Source organism: Podarcis vaucheri (genome assembly GCF_965113315.1).
Source record: "Podarcis vaucheri genome assembly, chromosome: 15".
Taxonomy (NCBI): Eukaryota; Metazoa; Chordata; class Lepidosauria; order Squamata; family Lacertidae; genus Podarcis; species Podarcis vaucheri.
The window spans coordinates 5,424,676-5,445,102 of record NC_138753.1 but is presented as its reverse complement, the minus strand read 5'-3'; the positions used below and the strand labels follow the sequence as shown (position 1 = coordinate 5,445,102).

Genomic DNA, 20,427 nt, shown 5'->3' with positions numbered 1-20,427 from the left:
TGTTTTAGCCAGTTCTGGTTTATAACTCTTTGTTCATATCATCATTTTTATTATATTGCACTTTGCATTGAACCCTTTAGGGGCAAAAAGCAGGATAAAATTATGATATGAATAAAAATAACTAAAATATATGTACGCTATATCTGGCACAAGTCTTCCCATGTCACAGGAGCATGAATATGGATAGTGACCATACCATCCATTTGCAACATTTAAGCACACAATCTGCAACCCAGTTATTTAATTTAGATTTAACCCTTTTGGCCATGATCTCCAGATTCACACCAGATTCTATACTATGTAATAGCAGTGTTTTGTTTTGTTTTTAAAAATGCCTGGCGTTTCAGCGCTGGGAGTTATTATGTAGGGAAATGAAAGACAACAAATTAAGAATAGAAATTTTAAAGATGTTTAAAAGATTCAAGAATGCAGACAAATCTTCTCTACCACAGAGGCACACAACATACTTTCCAGGAACGCAGAGGCCTGATGAGATTTAAGCACCACAGTTTAGCAGACTATATGTCAAAACAAAACATGTTAAAAACACGTAAACGAAACAAATCCTGGTATTAAGGGGAGAGGTTACTAGGAAGAACCCATTATTCCTATTTATGTACAGAAGAAGTCAAATTTGCATTTTTCTAATTTTTTAAACTAGACACCGAACTCAATTTTTCAAACCCCTAAATAAGGAAGGGGGGAGAGCATTCCACTTCTGAATACAGTCATACTTCATGTTACGTTTGCTTCAGGTCGAGCGTTTTCAGGTTGCGACCCGGAAGTATCGTAAAGGGTTACTTCCGGGTTTCGCCACTCGCACATGCGCACAAAATGACATCATGCGCATGCACAGAAGCGGCGAATCGCGACCCGCGCATGCGCAGATTGCGTTCTGCTCAAGTAGCGAACGGGCCTCCAGAACGGATCCCGTTCACAACCAGAGGTACCACTGTACTACATGAACGGCACAAGAAAATGTTAAAAGCAGTGAATATTATTTTCTTCAGGAAATGGCAAAGAAACAAAACAACTCACATTTTTGGCTTCCAGCAACTCTACACATTTTTCATTCTTGCTGCTGCAGCTGGACACTGTTGGATGAACACAAGTGTGGTCCCTGCTAGAAAGAATAGTCATGGGGATATCTGAATATGCTGTCCTCCGCATCTCCCTGGTAATCTGAGCAATTTGTTTGTGGGTACGAGTTCCAAAAAATATTTTGGGGACAAATGCCTTTCCTCCATTTTCTTTCTTCTTTTTATCAGTTGCTTCTTTGACTTTTGCTTCAACCGAAGAACAGGAGCACTGAATGCAGGCAGTGGAAGGCTGTAACTGAAGGGCAGAGAAATCTCTTTACGGACATTAGAACAGGAAAAAAATATTATTTTCTCTCTCTAAAAGCGTTTATTATTGTCTACACACAAGAAAATTGGGTCATCAACAACTATTCTTGGAAACAAAGCATTTAAATGGCTGTAATAATCTTTCTATGCTTCCCACCCATTTAACACCTGTTAAAAAGAGCCTGACTTCAGGTAAAATAAAGTAGACTCTCTCATTTTAACCAGAGCTGTCTATTAAACAGCAGTCATCATAACACTGGATACCTGACAGCTTCAGACACAAATTACAGTAAGTTACCAAAAAAAGTACTTAAAGGAGCTTTTTTTGCATATTGAGAATTAGGCTGCACTTTTTACATCCAGTTCTAGAAACAAAGGTCATGACTAAATCGAAGTCTTGGTAAAACAGGAGCTAAAAAGGCTACCTTGGCCAGACTCCACTAATGTCCAAATTAGAGAGCTCAAATCTGCCACCTTTTTTCACAAGTAAAACCAGGCTACAAAAGAAGAGGTATGAGAGCAATGGCTGAGAAATGGGATATAAATTTGCAGATAAATAAACTGAAGATTTTAATTTTTAAAACAATTGTGGGCACTTCACACAAGTAGTAACCAAGAGTTGTACAAAAAAGCCCAAGGCTGAAATAAACAACTCTTTTCACGACAAACCTGATCCCAATAAGACTGCCCCACTGAACACAGCATGACTTATTTCTGAGTAGGGATAGAGGGATCTGTCAATTTCAAGTTCTCTCAGCTTTTCATTTTTCCATTCTGAAGTTCGGTTCTCAACATTTCCACTACACTTTCTGAATTATTTTGAAGTCTTCATGAAAATTCAGCAGCATTTTAGTACGAATTTCTCTTAATATATACATTTGTATGCAATTACCTAATATACAAATTTTTACAGAGCAATTTTCCATGATAAAATGTGTTTACACCAATATATGCATTTATATGCACACTTTACCCCAGTGGGAATTGCACTGCAAAATTTGGAGATTTTCCAAGGATGGCTGTATTTCAGTTCACACATTGCTTTGGAAAGAGCAGATTAGGTAGGATAGCCTTCAAATGCAAATTGAATAGATTTTCTCCCAAAACCCTACCTCTGAGCAAACATGCATGCAATTGCACCCAAAGTGATCTTAAAAAAATCTGAAGCAGTCAAGTTTATACCTGATAGCTTCAGGTGATGCTAACAATACTTTTCACCTGCATGTATTGAAGCACTTGCTGAAATGTTTTTCTTGAATGTTGTCTATAGAGCTTAGTTAACTTGCTCAATAAATTATATATACAACCAAACCAGGGAAAACTGAGTACAGCATATTAACATTTTGATACCATATTTCTCTTCTTGCTTTTTCCACAAGTCAAACTGCACTTAATTAAACCCATGCTATTATTGAAAAATACCATGAATTTATATTGATTCTGGATTCTGGAGCCATGTTACCCAGCTGCAGCAAAAAAATGCCAAGCAAATATTTCCCCCTCCACTTCCCAGAGTTGTATCCATGCGCTTCCCCCTCCCCACTCCCTCCCGCAAACAACAAATTCAGTTGGTGATTGCCGAAACTATGAAAAACTGGGACACTGAGAAACAAGAGCAGTGATAAGCAAACTTTTTCAGCAGGGGGCCGATCCACTGTCCCTCAGATCATGTGGTGGGACGGACTATATTTTTTTTGGGGGGGGGGAATGAATGAATTCCTATGCCCCACAAATAACCCAGAGATGCATTTTAAATAAAAGGCCACATTCTACTCATGTAACACGCTGATTCCTGGACCATCCGCGGGCCGGATTTAGAAGCTGATTGGGCCGGATCCGGCCCCCGGGCCTTAGTTTGCCTACCCATGAACAAGAGGAAGGTATTTGCATGCTTGCAGAAACCCTGAGGTTTACAGAATTACAAACAAAACAAAAACAAAGCAATGGCAAACAACCCCCCCCAAACAGCCCAATGAAGTCTTAGCATGCTCAGGAGCCATGGAATGGTGTCAGTTGGAAAAGGAAAACAGGGGGAATGGGAGGATGAAATGGAGTATCCTGGAGAAGGGCTTGGGCTGGCAGGCTAGAACCCTGAAGAAGAGGCACTCTAGGCAAGAATTGATGGTAGCACTGCAACATTTTGCTGTAGGCTCCACTTGTAGCTTATTATATAAACAAAAAATCCTGGGTATGTAGGTAGCATGATAGCTCAGCTGCTTTGTTCCACTCTAATTATGTTGCCACTTAGGAACCCTCCTCACTTGCACACTTACTTAAAAGGCCGTTATAAGATTTTAACAAAGAGGAACGTATATCTTTCGAAGGGGGTGACAGAACACTGCAAAAACAGCTACTTGGAACAAAATATGCTTATGCTCTAAAGCTGCACGAAAGATTATTGGTGCAAAAAATGACACTATGAGAACAGGAAGCCAAACACTATTTTCTTGCCAGCTTCACCATTTCTTGTTCTTTCTTTCACCCTCCTCTTAATTGTAATCAGTAAGATTATCCTCCATAAGCAAATGCAAAGTCACTGTGCGCGTTACGCCACAATAGCAGGGATCAACTATCTCTTGGCCTCCGCTCTGTGGAAAGGCAGGTTCAAATTACCCTCAGTCCCACTCAAGCTTGTCCACCATTAAATATTACAATACACGATAGAATGGAAGTAAATGCAACCCTTCTGAAGCTGTCACTCACTGGGATAAAAGGTCCGCTGACGTGCCAAATAAACAGGCCGTCAAAGCGGGTAGAGTTACCGGCCGTGCTAGAATTGTTACATTCCTCTCTCAGGTTGCCAGTAACAGCAGATTTCATTACGGGTGTGCTGCCACGTTAAATAGCCCGTTCCAAATATCCTGCCTTCTCTATATTGAATAATTACTTATTCACCAAAAAGGATAAAAGGAATAGTTATGAATGGGACCCTTGTCAGCGATAAAGGAGGAAACAGCTGATGGGCAGTGTACGTTACATATGCGGCCATGCTGGCCTCTGCTGTACAGCCAGGCAGAGAAAAGCGAAATTCAAATTATGTTGAGTGGTATTTCTGCCTGGGCTCTGGTTTGCTCTTCGGAAAAGAAAGCACGCAGATAACAACAACAACAATGATGATGTCAATATGGTGAAGTGGAACAAGAGTTTGGTAGGTCCATTGCAGACGTGCTCTCAAATGAGTGCCCCTCCAACACACTGGTGGATTAATTCTTTTGTTTTAGAGGGTAAGGGCTATAGCTCAGGGGTAGAAGCACCTGCTTTTCACAAAGAAGGACCTGGGTTCAAACCGTGGCACCTCTAGGTAGGGCTGGGAATGTGTGACGTCTTGAAGAGCTGCCGCCAGTAGATAATACTGAGCTACTCAGTGTAATGCAGTTTCTTTCTGTTCCTATATTCCCCAAAGAGGAATATTAGAGAAAAGAAATACTAAAGCCTGGTGAGCAACCTATGAATGCCAACTTGGGCAAAAGGTGGGATATAAATACAGTCAATACAATCAATCAATCAATCAATCAAGTTCTGCATGCAGAAGGTCTCAGGTAGGTGCAATCCCTGGCGTTTCTAGATATGGCTGGGAAAGTCTTCTACTTGATATCCCGAAGAGCTGCTGGCAGCATCGACAGTACTGAGCCAGATGGACTAATGGTCTGATCTGATATAAGGCAGCTTCCTACGTTCCTATTTAAATCAGATCTTAACTCAGAGCCATGAGAACCAGAAGCAGCTAATCTAGTGCCCTCCAGAGGTTGTTGGGACAACAACTCTCATCAGTTCTAGCTAGAATGTCCAATGGTAAGGGGAAATGCGAGCTATAACCCAACAATTTCTGTAGTCCACCATGTTGGATAGTCCTGATCTACTACACTTTTTGCCTCTGTGCTGACAACTGAAGAACTGACGACAGAAGCAGTTTTTGCCTCTGGGGAATCCAGCTGCCAATCTGTATCTTGACAATATGTCAGGTATAAACATTGGAACCCTGTGGCACCTTACAGATTAGCCAATTTATAGATCGCATAAGGTTTTGGTGATCACAGTTGACTTCATCAGAAGCATAAAAGCTTATGCCATAGTGTATTTGTTACTCTTTAAGATGCCACAAGACTCCTTGTTGTTTTTGCCACAACAGGCTAATATAGCTACCCCTCTGGGAGTCAAGTATAGAATATCCCATAATAGAGAAATATGAGCAATGATGCTGTAATGCAAATCAAGATGATCTGAAATTTTAATTGACTTTCAATAAAAACATGAATGCCTTCTGCTGCAGCTTTTATTAGGGGGCGGGGGAATTAAAATGTACTTGGCATGAAGATTTTTTTTTTTTTTTAGTATATATAAAGGCATAAAGACAGCAAAATCTGTGAAGAGTTGAAGAAAAAATAACATTATTTTACAGGTGGCCTTAAAGGTTTTTCATAAAAGGTTTGAAATTGGCATAATACTGCCTTTAATAAGCTCTTCGCCCTCTACTGCGGCGTTAAAATGTTACCTTTTACTTTAAAAAACCAACATCAGGAAAGTAGTAAACTTGGTCTGATTTTATAGTCACCAGTAAAATTGTATAGAACTGCTTTGCAGTAGTCATAACATTTCTGCAAGCCACAGACGCCATCAGCCAAAAAATAAAACCTTTAAGAAGGTGCCTGTCTAACTTTTTTGGGCGGAGAGGAGGAATATGTATGTTTGTTACAATTATAATTTTAGCAACTGAGGTCTTCGCTTTATTTGTCTTTCTGAAAAGGAATTTCTCTCCTTTAAACACTCTTCTTGCAGTTTTTTGGTTTTTTTTGGTTAAAAAAATGACAAGTCTTCGGGGATGAAGTTATGCACTTTAAAATAAGGTCTGTTAAAATAAAAGCTTAGTATGTTTAAAAAGTAACTGAAGCATAGAGTTGCCACCCATTCGCAATTTTTATAGACTGTTCTGATTTTGTGAGCTGCACCCATAATATGTAGCAAGCTGATTATAGACAGTTTCCCCCACTACCACATTTTCTAGGATGGCATGATAATGTGTCTGGGGCAGACTTCAGTTAGGTACTGAATGTCTAGTCTGAACAAAAGGTACTGGCAAAAAGGAGGGGGGCAGCAAAGAAAAAATACACCTAGCTTATTTAAGCAAACTATTAAAGGTGCCTTAGTGTAGTAAAATGTAATTTATAGCATTCTTCTTTTGTTTTCATCCCCACATTAGTTATTGAAATTGCCCTGCCAAATCATCCAGTCTTTCCCAGGGGGCACAGAAATGCTGGGAAGCCCAAAACCAGGTCATGGAGGCAACAGTCCTCTCCTGCTCTTATTCCTTAGCACCTGGTGCTCAGAGGTATACTTCAACTGAACCTGGAGGTTCACATGCATGCAGCCATTAACATAAAGCCACTGTCTTTCAATGATGCTGTCTAATCTTCTTCTAAAGACATCTGTGCTAATGGCCATCATCACAACTATGATATTGCAAATTCCGTAGTTTTACACTGTTTAAAGGAGGTTTTATTTTTGTATGCTCTGTCAATTGGTTTCGCTGGACGATTCTGAGTTCCAGGACAGCAGGCCCACAACTTAAGTGGGGGTTATATTGCAGGGCTCGCACCTAAAGCCACAAGTATGTATGGTCAAAACCCATTGGGTTTGATGGCAAGCGCAGAGGTCATTTCCCCAAGAATTCCACCCCGTTTTTAATTTAATTTTTTTGCCGCACAAGTTAAATGCATGCAAGTTGCAGGATTACTGTATTAGAAGACAGAGGAAGAAAAACTTATCTATCCACTTTCTCCATGCCATACATCATTTTATAAACCTCTCTCATGTTTTTTGTCAACTTTTAAAAAAAACGCAGTCCTAATCATCATGGCCTTTCCCCATAAATGTATTCCAGTCTTTTTAAAAAATAAATAAATAAAAATTCAGAAATCCAGTCATTTCGTGTTTTAGCACCTACACCTTTGAACTCCCTGCCTGTTGACAATCAGTACAGGCCTTTGCTGTACTCCTTTCAGAGCCTACTTAAAACACTTCTCCTGAAGTGAACCTATCCAGGCATGTAAAGGTTACATGTATCATTTTGCTTTGGCTACTGTTGATTTTTAGTGATCTTTTGAACATTTTAAAATGCTTGTTTTCAATAATGATTTTTATTTTTAAGCCTATATATTTGTAAACAGCTTAGGGGTTGTTGCTGTTGTTGTTTTTAACAATCAAGCAGTATATAAATTTTATTAAATAAATAAATACATTCCTGACAGTACACTAGCAGTTTCTCTTGCAGCACAGTTTGAGGAATCCCGGCCTGTTTTCCAACTCACACGTTTACTAATTAATTCAAAGCAACATTACTCAAGCTCAAAAAATAGCAGCCCCACTCAAGTGTTTGATGAGAAAATATCCCCTCAAATGCAACAGCCTACCCCAAGTCCTTTTTTCAGATTTGATGTAGGTTAAGCTAAAGCAAACAAAAATCATATAGGAATGTAACATTGGAAAGACATTTGCCTTTCTCTCTCTCTCTCTCTCTCTCTCTCTCTCTCTTTCCTTCTAAACTCAATTCTAATTATATCTTTACTCAGATTTTTTTTTATATGTGAGGAATTGAGAAATCAAATATTAAAAATACCTTATGCACCACTTCATAGCTGCCCCACTTTTAAAGAAAGAACCCAATACAACATTATTTGAAGAGTAAAGAAAATAACACTTAGAAGTCACCATTTCCCAAATATGTTCACCAGCAGAATTTTTATGAAGTCGCCTAGCAAATTTAATGCAGAATGTGGTTCTACCTTCAGCCTAAGTAATAAAAACAATAACCTACAAAGTACTTGGCTTATGCACACACTTTATTGTTGCAATAAAAGAAATATGCTAGCACTGGTGGGCAGAAACATATGGAGGACAACAGGCAGTGGTTTCAAATCCCCTGGTACCTAGCTTATCCCTAAGCTTCTCCCTCTTGCCAGGGCATAGTGGCTCCTGGGGGCTCAGATGGGACTGTTACACAAAGCAGAGAAAGTCAAGGAGGGAGAAGAAGAGTCCTGGGCAGCCTCACTACCAGGTAACATATGGAGCCCACCTCCCACAACAAACTCTGCAGTCCTGTTTAAAGGACATAGGTTTTTAATTAATTTATATTTTATTGAATTGTCAGGGTTGCATCTAACAAAGTTTTAGTTAGAGTAGACCCACTGAAATTAATGAACCTGAGCTAGCCATGCTCATTATTATTAACAGGTCTCACTCCTAGTAGGACTGGTGTTGGACACAACCGTCAGAAAATACAAAGTAGAAGAACCCCCCCCAAAAAAAAAAACCCACAGAAGCAATCATACACTCAAAAATGCCATCTCTTCAAGAATCCCGGAGTTTCCTCCTAAAAGGTCCCTCCACAGCCTTCCATGCAAAGTCGGAGGATTTAAAGTGTTCTTTTTTACATGTTGAATAAGGCAAAACCAAACATTAATAAAGCCGACATCTTCTGGTTGTCCTTTCAATGCTGTCCATTGTCTGCTCAGCTTCTCTGTTAGTGCCCTAGTCCATACCCGTGTTTGTTATAACATTCCAAGTACCAACTTCCTGCAGCAAATAAGCAAAATTATTGGGTCCATCTTTGCTGTACTTCTCAAGGCATCTGGCATTTGTACCATGAAGCCCTCTTGCCTTCTGGTGTGTTGGGGGGGGGGCGGGCTCTGGTTGGCCTCATTGTAGTTCTCTCCATTGGCCATAGTTCTCCAAACTCAAAAGCCGTACATTGTTTTAAGGCTTCCTCACAGAAGAGGTTTCCAGCTCCATGATCATTTCACTTGCCCTTTTCTGAATCTTTTCCAGCTCTAATATCGTTTTTGAACAGTGACCAGATTTGTATTCCAAGTGTGATCACACCACAAATCTGTAAAAATGGCATTATAACACTGGCTGTTCTGCTTTCAATTCATTTCCTAATGATCCCTATTTGTGGACTTTGCCTTTTACAGAGCTGCCGCACACTGATTCAATATTTTGATTGAGCTATCCAGCACAATTTTGAGATCTCCTTCCTGGTCAGTCACTACCAGCTCAGATCCCATAAGCCAGGCTTCCTCAACCTCGGCCCTCCAGATGTTTTGAGACTACAATTCCCATCATCCCTGACCACTGGTCCTGCTAGTTAGGGATCATGGGAGTTGTAGGCCAAAAACATCTGGATGCCCAAGGCTGAGGAAGCCTGCCGTAAGCCAAGGGTTGCCGAAACAGTGGCCACAGGTGCCTGCAAGTTCCCTTGTAAAAAGCATTCAATTAAAGCTGATGCATTGGCCTGATTCAACAGGCTACAGTGGTACCTCAGGTTACAGACGCTTCAGGTTACAGACTCCGCTAACCCAGAAATAGTACCTTGGGTTAAGAACTTTGCCTCAGGATGAGAACAGAAATTGTGCGGCGGCAGTGAGAGGCCCCATTAGCTAAAGTGGTACCTCAGGTTAAGAACAGTTTCAGGTTAAGAACGGACCTCCAGAATGAATTAAGTTCTTAACCCGAGGTACCACTGTATTTTGATGTTTTTACAAGTCAATACCATGGGGGAGGAAATGAAATGGTCAGAATTTAACCCAATCTCTTTAAGTCCTGAAAAATATTAACATGTGCAGCAGGAGATAGTTACTATCTAGCTAACTAGTGGAGGTGTGCCCCCCCCCCCCGCATCAGCCTCCAAAGCAGCCAAGACTAAACACAGTCAGAACGAAAAACAAAGAGCAGATACATTTAATGGCCAAACCATCACCATGGCTCCCCTGTTCTGGGGGACAGCGCTACCCAGGATAAGCCAGTTTAGAAGGTCAGCAGTTATAAAGGCAAAGAATGAAAACATCAGAAACAGAAATCAAAATTGCATGCAAACTAAGGCTAAACAAAACAGCGGGGTTATGATCCTTGACATCAGTAGCTGTAAGCGCTTCCTTGATATTCCCCATCTGCATATCATAGGAAACAAAACCTGCCTGGTGGTGAATGTCCAGTGTGCGAAATCTCACACAAGAGCACCCTACTAAGATAACTGGAGTGGCATTATTAAAGCTTCTCTTAAAAAGAAAACCTTCTTTTTAGAAGGCGTAGTCTTCAGCTTCTTGATTAAACTGCACAAAGCAGCTGTTTATCCACTCGCAGTAACCAGCAGGTGAACCCGATTCAATATTTATCACCGGCTTTCACAGATCACCGCTAACCAAGCAAACGTTTTAATTAAGCTGGAGCTTGCTTCAAAGAGCTCATTCAGGACGTCAATCAGCGAGAGTAAGGGATCGGATACTGTGTCAGGTGAGAGTGTGTAATACAAATCCACAACTTTCTTCATCCCATCCGCCGTAAGCTAGCCCGGCTTGAGAGCCCACGCTCTGATTGTAACAGACTGCCAGTCTCCTGGAATGTGTAACCGAAGTCACTCGGACCCCATTGTGGAGGTTGTAAGCAATATGTTAAACTGCAATGGGCTAGCACATTAAGACAGATCCTTTTCACAGCTGTTTCTTGATACTCCAAGTGTTTGTTACACTACTCTCCATTTACTGTTTACTTTCTTGCCTGAGTGTAAGTAGGGATTCCTTAACGCAGCCGCCCCATGATCTCAATAAAATTAAATAAAAAAATAAAAACCAACGAGAGTCTGTGCTTCAGCAGACCCAATGCTTCTGCAACAATGGAAGCTTTACCTTCCAGTGATTGCATATAAGGAATGAGTCAAACCACCAGATAGACAATTTTTGAGGGGCACTGATGAGAGATGGGAGTCCAACACCAACATCAAGTTGGGGAAGGGTCCCATGTGCCAGCTAGAGGTATATAAAATTATGCATAGTGTGGTGAAAGTAGACTGAGAAGTTTTTTTCTACCTCTCCAATAATACTAGAATCCAAGGACTTCAAATTAAATTGAACGTTGGATGATTCAGTACAGACAAAAGAAAAGTAATCCTGAACAAAGCACATACCGGTAGTTAAACTCTGAAATTCACTCCCACAAGAGGTAGTGATGGCCACCAATATGGATGGCTTTAAGAGGAGACCACACAGCTCCATATAGGAACAGGCTATCAGTGGATGCTAGCAACAAAGGCTGTTCTACTTTCACTATCAGAGGCAGTGTACCTCTGAATACCAGGAGCAGGAACTCACAAGAGGAGAAAGGATTGTTGCCTTTCAGGCTTCCTATAAGCATCTGTTTGGCCGCTCTGAGAATAGGTGCTGGACTAGACTGGCCTTATGTTCTTATGTACTGCCACAGCTTGATGATGATTGGCTTGTGGTAACACAGTGGTGGGTTTTTTCAGTGGTGGCACCAGTGATGAAACATGAGACGCCCGATCAGTATTTACATCCCACCACCTCTTTAAGACACAATTGTTTATGCAAGCATTCCCACTAGTACAAACACTCTGAACTAATTGTTTTACTTGCTCTTTTAACTGTTTTAATTGCTACGCATTCTAATGGGCTTATTTTGTTGTAGATTTTAATTGTAGATATTTGATGTAACTGTTTCATTGTGTATCTTAATTGTGTATGGCTTTCATACTGGGAAACCTCATAGGAGCCATTTTGGTATGTAAGTGGTATAGAAGTTAATCATCATCATCTTATGCTATATAACTCAGTTTCTGAGCAGAGGCCCATTACACAGCAAAATATAAAATAATATTTCTATGGAAAATGCAAAAAGGACTATGAAGGGCAAAAACTAAAGGCTACTACAGACTGGTCACCGATAATAAAGTCACTGGAAATAAAGAAGAAATCACATTTATTTCTTTATTCAATGTGCCTGTGCTGCCTTTCCAAGGCTCAAGGAAGTGTACAAAGTTAAAACAAAACACAAAATTAAAGAGCTAACAAAGTGTTCCTCGGGGGGGGGGGGGGAGGCACCCCTGAAGACTCCCCAGCAGTAACAAAGCTCAAATGAATGCACTTTGAAATCATCTGTAAAGAGCCAGAAAAGACAAATGGTCTACCTCTAAGTAGACATCATTCCATAGTTTTGAGGCAACTGATGCAAATGGCCTTGCACCCAGTTGTGCTGGCCTACCAGAGCTTTTTCAGTGTGTGGTGCGCGTGTCTCCATCAGTGTCAACTTTCAAGAGGAGTTTGGAAACATTCCTGTTCACCCAGACATTTAATTGCTATTCCAGGTGATCCTGTTATCACTGGATGAAATAATGCTTTAAACTGTAACTTCTTTTATAATATTTTCAACTGAAACTGCTTTTAGATGTTTTTATTTGTAATTGCTTTTAGAATGCTTTAACTGTTTTTAAAATGCTTCCACTCTGTTTTAAGACTGTGTATCTGTTTATCTCCCTGAGCTCCTTAGGGAGGAAGGTTGGGGTGTAAATTCAATAAATATGTTAAATTTTCATACATACATAAAGACATAATTTTATTTGCGTGATGCCTTTCCAAAGTTCAAATCATGTTCAAGGTGGCTTAGGACATGAAAAAACACACACAACTGCAACATAAAAAGAAGTCATAAACAATAAATAAAACATCAAAAAACACACAACCAAGCTGAACAATTCCCACATAAATCATAAGATCTAAAATACAGATACAAAAACCCAACAGCAGCAACCCCAAACAAAAAAACCAACCCACTCTCTGGAACAGGAAGACAAGGCAGGGTCTAATTAAATGACCAAAGTTGGCGTGACAGTCAATAAAGGGAAAAGAAATCAAATAATCAATAGGAAGTGCACAGGTACCCCACAGACTAAGATGCTATTTTACTCAGAACAGATTTATAGGAGCTCCTGAACTCCTGGAACAACAGCGGGGGGGGGGGGGAGGGAGGTGAGGAAAACACATAAGGGATGATCCACAGAGTTCTAGGGCTTAATAATTTCCCACAGCATCAATACATGACCTCCAAAAGACAGGTAGATTCTCAGGATTGACCTCAAATGCAACAGAGTGCACTCCAATAAGAACAGAACAGTGAAAAAGCCCTGGTACAAAGGACCACAGTTCAAGCCTCTTAACAGGCATTTTTACCTGTTCACCTGCAGCAATTAAAAACATCTCTAAGTGATCAGGCATACTAGTTCTTTATTTTCCATGGATGTGCTGCAAACAACTAACACAAGTGTATGTGGGTAAGTGAGACAGCACAGGGTGAAATGTCGGCAAGCAACTTATTTTGCTTTCATCTGCAAGGCTGCCATAGTTTAAATATATAAAGATGTGCAGCTGAGCTGTGTTTACTGAACTACACCAATTGTGTTTGAAGTCTTGCTTTTACTAAGCTGCCAGTCATCAGTTACACACAAAGGTCTCTCCCTTTTTTAAAAAGAAAACAAAAAAACAAAAAGCACCCTTTTAAGATAAAAGGTCAGGCCCAAACAAAAAGCTCAGTGCCCTTTTACTGTTAAATATAAATGCAATTCTTTTCAAAAAGATTCCCCCACTCCATTCCCCCCCTTACGCAACCTATGGTTTCTTTCAACTGAACAAATATGCTTTAATTGTTCCATTGGAAATACATGCCCTCTGGGTTAAGGACTAAGTGGGATCTCCAAAACCAACACATATGTATATTCAAAGGGCTCTATGCAAGGGCCTTGCTTCTGTAATGTGTTGTTAGCAGAAGGGAAAGAAAAACATCCGTTAAAAGGGCATATTGTCAGTGAACACCACAGCAGGCACAATGCTCACCCACTGTGCATGATCAAAAGGTAATAAGAGCAAAAATTTACCCAGGCTACCTTTATCATGCCTCTTGCTTTTGTCTCCTTTCCCTGAGCTGCAAACCACACTGTAGAGTCACTGCCAGAAGCTCATTTCAACAGAAAGGGCAGAATGAGGTGAGCAGGTCGCTGAAAGATGTTAAGGGGGGGTGGGAATCCCTCAAAATGTCTAGAAAGAAATTGCACTATGTCACTTGGTGCAGTGTCTGAGTGAATACCATAAATCAGGGAGGGGAAAGCTGTGGCTTTGTGTGCTGTTGGACTGCACTCCAATCATCCATCACCAATTGGCCACACTTGCTGGGGTTGATGGAAGTTGAAACCGAACATCATCTTGGGGGTATCAGGTTCCCTGTCCCTGCTGTGAGCAGTAGAACACTTGCTGCACGTGCAAGGCCCCAGGTTCAATCCCTGGCACTCTCCAGATCAAGCTGGGAAATACTCCTATCTGAAGGCAATGCCAGGTAGCATAGACCAGGGTTGGTAAACCTGCAACACCTCCAGACATTGCGGGATATGTAGTCCATTATCTTCCATTAACCTGGTGTAGACAATGCTGGACTCGAGGGTGAAGGGTCATAGTTCCGTGGCAGGGCCTCTGTTTTTCATGCAGGAGAGCCCAGGCATCTCCAGGTAGAGCTGGGGAAAGACCTTGTCTGAAATCTTGGAGCACCCCTGTCAGTCAGTCTAAATAAGGCTGAGTTAGATGAACCAATGGTCTGACTCAGCTTCAGATTTTTCCTACATTTTATTGAAGCAGTGAGGGAAGGAATAAATGTGAAATGCTTATTTACTCTTTTCTTTTCTTTTTGTCATTCCATTCTATTCTCCCATTTTAGGAAGAGCCCAGCAGCTTTGGAATGCCCTCAGGATATTGTCTTCTAGTTAAGTACATGAGAACATGAGTCAACATATAAAAATAAAGTAAATGTTGTGACTAAGGGCAGTTTCACACATTACAAAAGAAATTCATGATACGGTCAGTCACAGGACACACCCACAGCTGCCTGACAAGCATGCCTGCATGATGCATGTGATTGCCAACACATTGCCCATTTTATGAACAGAAAATTTAGGGGTACAGGGATTATTCAGACCACCTCCTTTTCTTTCTCCATGCCTGCAATGTTCCCTTCCTGCACTTCTGAGGGATGTGAGTACCCAATATCACACCAGCTGAATTCTGCCCTAATAGTGTGAAGCATTCCTTACAAAGAACTTCTCAATCACAAATATTAGTCGTGTAGAGCAGGGGTGAGCACACTTCAAGCTTGTAAGAGCTACCTTGTTTTTTCCTAGAACTCCCAAGGTCTACACATTAGAGCCAAGTACAAAATAGGGCTTAGTAAGCAAGCTAGGCATGTGCTTTAAGCAAGGCACCTTCAAGTGTATTCCAGCCCATGAATTTGTTTTCAGTGTCTGAAAAACTGAGCTCTCAGCCCTTTCACAAAAGACCGACTCCTGATTCCTCCTGCCCCAGCAACACCCCTAATTTTGAGGTGGAGCTGAGGTTATTGCTAATTTTAAACCAGTGGGAGTTGGGAATCCTTGGTGATCTACTGCCAATCATTCAGAGATCTACCTTCTGCCCAGCCCTGGTTTAGAGTAGCAGTGGGTAGACTTCACACTTGTAGTATCTGAAGTCCATGATAGGGAGACACATGAAACTGCCTTATACTGAGTCAGACCGTTGGTCCATCTATCTCAGTATTATCTAAACCGACTAGCGGTGGCTCGCCAGGGCTCCAGACATAGGGATATTAAAAGAGGCACCTTTAATCCAGTCTGGTATTGTTTTATTAAGAATATAAATAAATTAGACACAGAGGCCCTAAATACACCAGCAAGGTATGCACCCACCAATTTTTTTGCTGCTAGGACTGGACATTGGAGATCAGTGACCAGTCTCTTGGTAACTCTGTGCTGTACACTATGAAACTTGTTAAGAAAGACAAAATAAGCAGATTAAATGTCGAACTTAGTTTTATAAGTTATTTATTTTTACCTACCTCTCCTCTGTTGGTTATTTATGATTTGTAGCCCTGTCTTTTACAAAATTAATTTTTAAAAAAGAAAACCAACTTTTGGGCTTTAAGGCACTGAAATAGTTTTGAAGGATCAAGCTTTAGGCCCTGCCTACCCTACAGATTTAATATGGTTTGGTGCCGAGTTTCATTATCAAAAATCTATCCACCTAATTAAGTGCAGTCAGTCTTTTTCCTCTTCTGGCTCTGTAGTACCAACCTGAAATAATCAAGCCCTTTATCTAAAAAGATGATTAAGAACTGGATTATAATTAACTTTTTCATTAGTTCAAGAGTCACTTTAAACAGATTTTGAAACCTGAGTCTTGTGAACTTTCACATTTTGAGCAGACAACGCGACTAGCTTATTATGCGCATATTTTGGACATATAAGGTTCACAATACAGAATCTGCAAAGGAAGACAGTGGCCACAAATTCTGACATTTTACAGGAAGATATGGTACATGTGTAACAGAGCAAGGTGTTCACCAAACTGGAGAGGGACACTAATCACACAATTATAAGGTTTGCAAAGCAGGCACCCCCACACTCCTCCAACCCTTATTTATACAGTCATACCTCGGTTTGCGAACGTGATCCATGCAGGAGGCACGTTTGCAACCTGCAGCGCCATGACTGCGCACACGCCTGACGACATTTAGTGTTCCGGTATTTCCGGGCTCAGCGCGGTCCATAACCCGAAAACGCACAACCTGCAGTACTCGCAACCCGAGGTATGACTGTACTTCTCTATGAGTCAGAACAAGAGAGTTCAGATGCCAAGAGAGCACTTTCTCTGTGGCAGCCCCTAAAAACTGTGGAACTCCTTCCCTACCAAAGTGTGTCTAGCACCAACATTTTGCCAGAAACAGAAGATACACCTATTTATCCTGGCCTTGGTGCATAAGTTCAGGTATTTTTGTGGGATGCATCTCTTCTGTTTCATTTAACCTATATCAGGCACGTCCAACAGGTAGATCATGACCTACTAGTAGATCACTGGATGTCTGCGGTAGATCACTGCTCCCCCCAGAAGCTCAACAGCTTTAGCTCCACTAAAAAAAGCTCAACATTTTAGCCTGCAGCCCATAAAAATGGTGCCTCCCTTCTCCCTAAAAAAACTCAACAACTTTGACCTGAACCCCTAAAAAGGGGGTAGATCTCTGCCAGTTTTTAACTCTGTGTGTAGATCGCAGTCTCTTGGGAGTTGGCCACCCCTGACCTACATTATTGCTGCTTTTGTCTGGAATTGTTTTATTTTTATAATTGCATAAACCACGGATATTGTAAACTAAAAAAACCCAAATGTACTATATTTTATTACATTACAATTAGAAATCAATAGAAAATACAATATATAAAAAGAAGAAACGTAATGTATTTTTTAAAAAAAAATCATACAGCATCGAGCACAATTGCAACAACTGGCAGAAAAATCATGAACTGGGCTGCCAAGGCTCCCCCTCAGCAATTTTCATGTCGTGTGAGGAGGGCATTTTGGGAACTGCTTGCATAAACTGTTTTAGTTGTTTTTTAGTGTATGATATTATGTATCATATTGTTCAAACCCACCCTCTGACTTCATAGTGGAGGGCAGGTAAAAAATCAAATCAAATAGATAAGAGGCCCATTCTTCTTCACACCAATTTTAAAAAATAAGAGTTCTGAATGATCCAAAAAAGCACAGCCACACACAAGTCCAGCCCCTCTACAATTTCAAAAGTTCAATTTACCTAATAAATTGTTACAGTCAGGTTCATGAATGGAAACTGCCCTAATAAAACTTCCACTTCAAAGCAGAAACTGCTTTCTGCCACAGGTGGCAATTTTCCTTTACTCTTGCTCTATAATCCACAAGCTCATTTTAACAGGCTAAAGTGCTGCATACATAAATATCACTAAGTTGTGGTTTATTCTCTCTCTCTCTCTCTCTCTCTATATATATATATATATATATAAAGAGAGAGAGAAACCTGTAGTTGGCTCAGCAATTATGGATTTCTGTTGTAATTCAGAAGAGAACTTGAAGTTTGATGTTGTTCAGGTTCTTTTTAAGCGTTTGCATCTGAAAACCAACAGTGCCCCCTGCTGGGCTCCAGAGTTCTTGACAATGAAATACCACAGAGTTTGGCAGATTTTAAATTCTACAAAGCTTTTCTGTACACTAATAAAAAATTATTGTGCACTAAAACAGGTATAGGTCCTCTTCTTTTTAGCAAAAAAACTTTTTTTTGTTAGTGATGAGCGCAATATAAATTTTAAATCCACTGAAATTAATGAGGATGAATGTTAGGTACATTAATTTCAATGGATCTAATTCTGAGTAAATCTGGTTGAATAGCAACCATTTGTCTAGTAAAGCTACAATGGGAATGGTTGTTATTCCATCTGTGTGTGTACACGTACACACATACCCACCCATGCAGTGCAGTGAGGTGGTAGAATGGACTGAACCACTTTACAGTTTTTTAAAAATGATTCCCTGCAAATATTTTAAAGTCACCTTTAAGAGCAAAAGTCATCTTAGAGAGGCTTAGAAGATAAATCAGAGCACAACAAAACAATAAATAAAACCAGCAATGCTCAACAGAAAAGGAAGCCTAAAAATGTTAAAATCCAGTAACAAGATACAACAAAAAACATTAATCCAACAAGTACTCCTCAAAGAAAAACAGGTATGTCTTCAGAGCCTTTTGAATGTGCTGGTAATAATGGGGCTGCCAGACCCCAGATGCTAAAGCATTCCAGAGACATGGAGCTACTACAAATAAGGCCATCTCCAATCTCCTAGCGCCCACCAATCTAACTGCTGGCACAGCAGGCAGGTGAGATGGGCCTCCATTTATGATCTTAAAAAACGGGAAGACTGATATAGGTGCAGCAGACTTTAGTAGCTTGGTTCCAAATCAATTAAGGCTTTAAAGCATAAAACTAGCACTTTAAAGGTTAAAGAAGCCAGGGAGGGAGAGAGAAGAGCCGAGGTGTTGTATAGTGTTGGACTAAGACGGGGGGAACCAGGGGTCAAATTCTGACTCAGTCATGAAGCTCTCACTGGAAGAATTTGGGCCAGGAGCTATCTCTTAGACTAACCCACCTCACAGGGTTATTGCAAGGATAAAATGGGGAGTGGAGATAGCTGTTTTACATCACTGTGACTTATTGGAGGAAACAATCTAGATAGATGGATAGATGGATAGATGGATAGATAGACAGACAGACAGACAGTCCAGGAGCCACTCATTCCGCCTTCCCAGAATGCTCTGCATTCCAATCAATACACCTACACTGTATTAAACAAAACAGATTTACGCAAGTGAGAGTTCAGTAGGTGTGTCATATATTATTAAAAGTTCATACATTGATTCACAGGGCCAGGTTTTTCTGCTGACATGCTTTCAGTGAAGGGGAAAAAAATCAATGGAGTTACCTTGGCAGACAATCTGACCCATTTGCATTTAATGGAATTTCAAAATTATTCAGTACTTAAAGAAACGGCTTTAACTTGGAACGCTATTTGAGCTCTGATTAATAAATCACTTAAAATTGTTTAAAAGATCTCCCGTCCCCAACTGGTTTTAAAAGCTTACAAGATTCCACTGAAACGAGCATGAATATTACACAGTAATGTAAAAGAAAGGCCCCTTCCATTGCTTTCCATAACATCCAAGGCCACGGGCAGCATTTACACAGCCAAGTCATGTAATTTGGTCACCAACGTTTTGGTGACTCTCGGCCAAACACCTGAGCTGTCTCCACTGAAAAGCTGATTTTAGGATTCTAGATACCTTCAATTATTTATTTAAAGATTTATAAACCATGTTTTCATATGATATATATATATATATAAGCACATCAGTAAAAGTTAGTTGGATAAAGAATCTCTGGTTTGAAAGGCCTGCCTGAATAGTAGTGTTTCTAGGAAGGCATCTAATAATAATAATAATAATAATAAATTTTATTTATATCCCGCCCTCCCCAGCCGAAGCCGGGCTCAGGGCGGCTAACAACAATAAAAATAGTTCAACATTCTAAAACATTCATTATAACATTAATTAAATCAAATTAAAATCAAATTAATGGCAACCATCAAGCAAATTTTTGTGCAGATTGCCAGAGGAGGGGGTCAGGCTGCGCCCTGACAAAAGGCCTGGTGGAACAGCTCTGTCTTGCAGGCCCTGCGGAAGGATGCCAGGTCCTGCAGGGCTCTAGTCTCTTGTGACAGAGCGTTCCACCAGATTGGAGCCGCGGCCGAGAAGGCCCTGGCTCTAGTTGAGGCCAGCCTAACCTCTCTGAGGCCTGGGATCTTTAGGGTGTTTTTATTTGCAGACCGTAAATTTCTCTGTGGGACATACC

General features: G+C 40.6%; 1 protein-coding gene across 13 annotated transcripts in view; it reads right to left on the bottom strand.

The window, feature by feature from the left end:
* The window catches only part of BRIP1 (BRCA1 interacting DNA helicase 1), a 313,915-nt gene that overhangs the window by 201,944 nt on the left and 91,544 nt on the right, over nt 1-20,427 (bottom strand). For all 13 annotated transcript variants that reach the window (XR_014214176.1, XM_082201664.1, XM_082201668.1 and 10 more), the window contains exon 8: nt 1,039-1,335. Coding sequence is in view for 12 of the 13 variants with exons in the window: in XM_082201664.1 (XP_082057790.1) it covers nt 1,039-1,335 (297 nt within the window). In the remaining variant the exon portion in view is untranslated. The remainder of the gene's footprint in view (nt 1-1,038; nt 1,336-20,427) is intronic.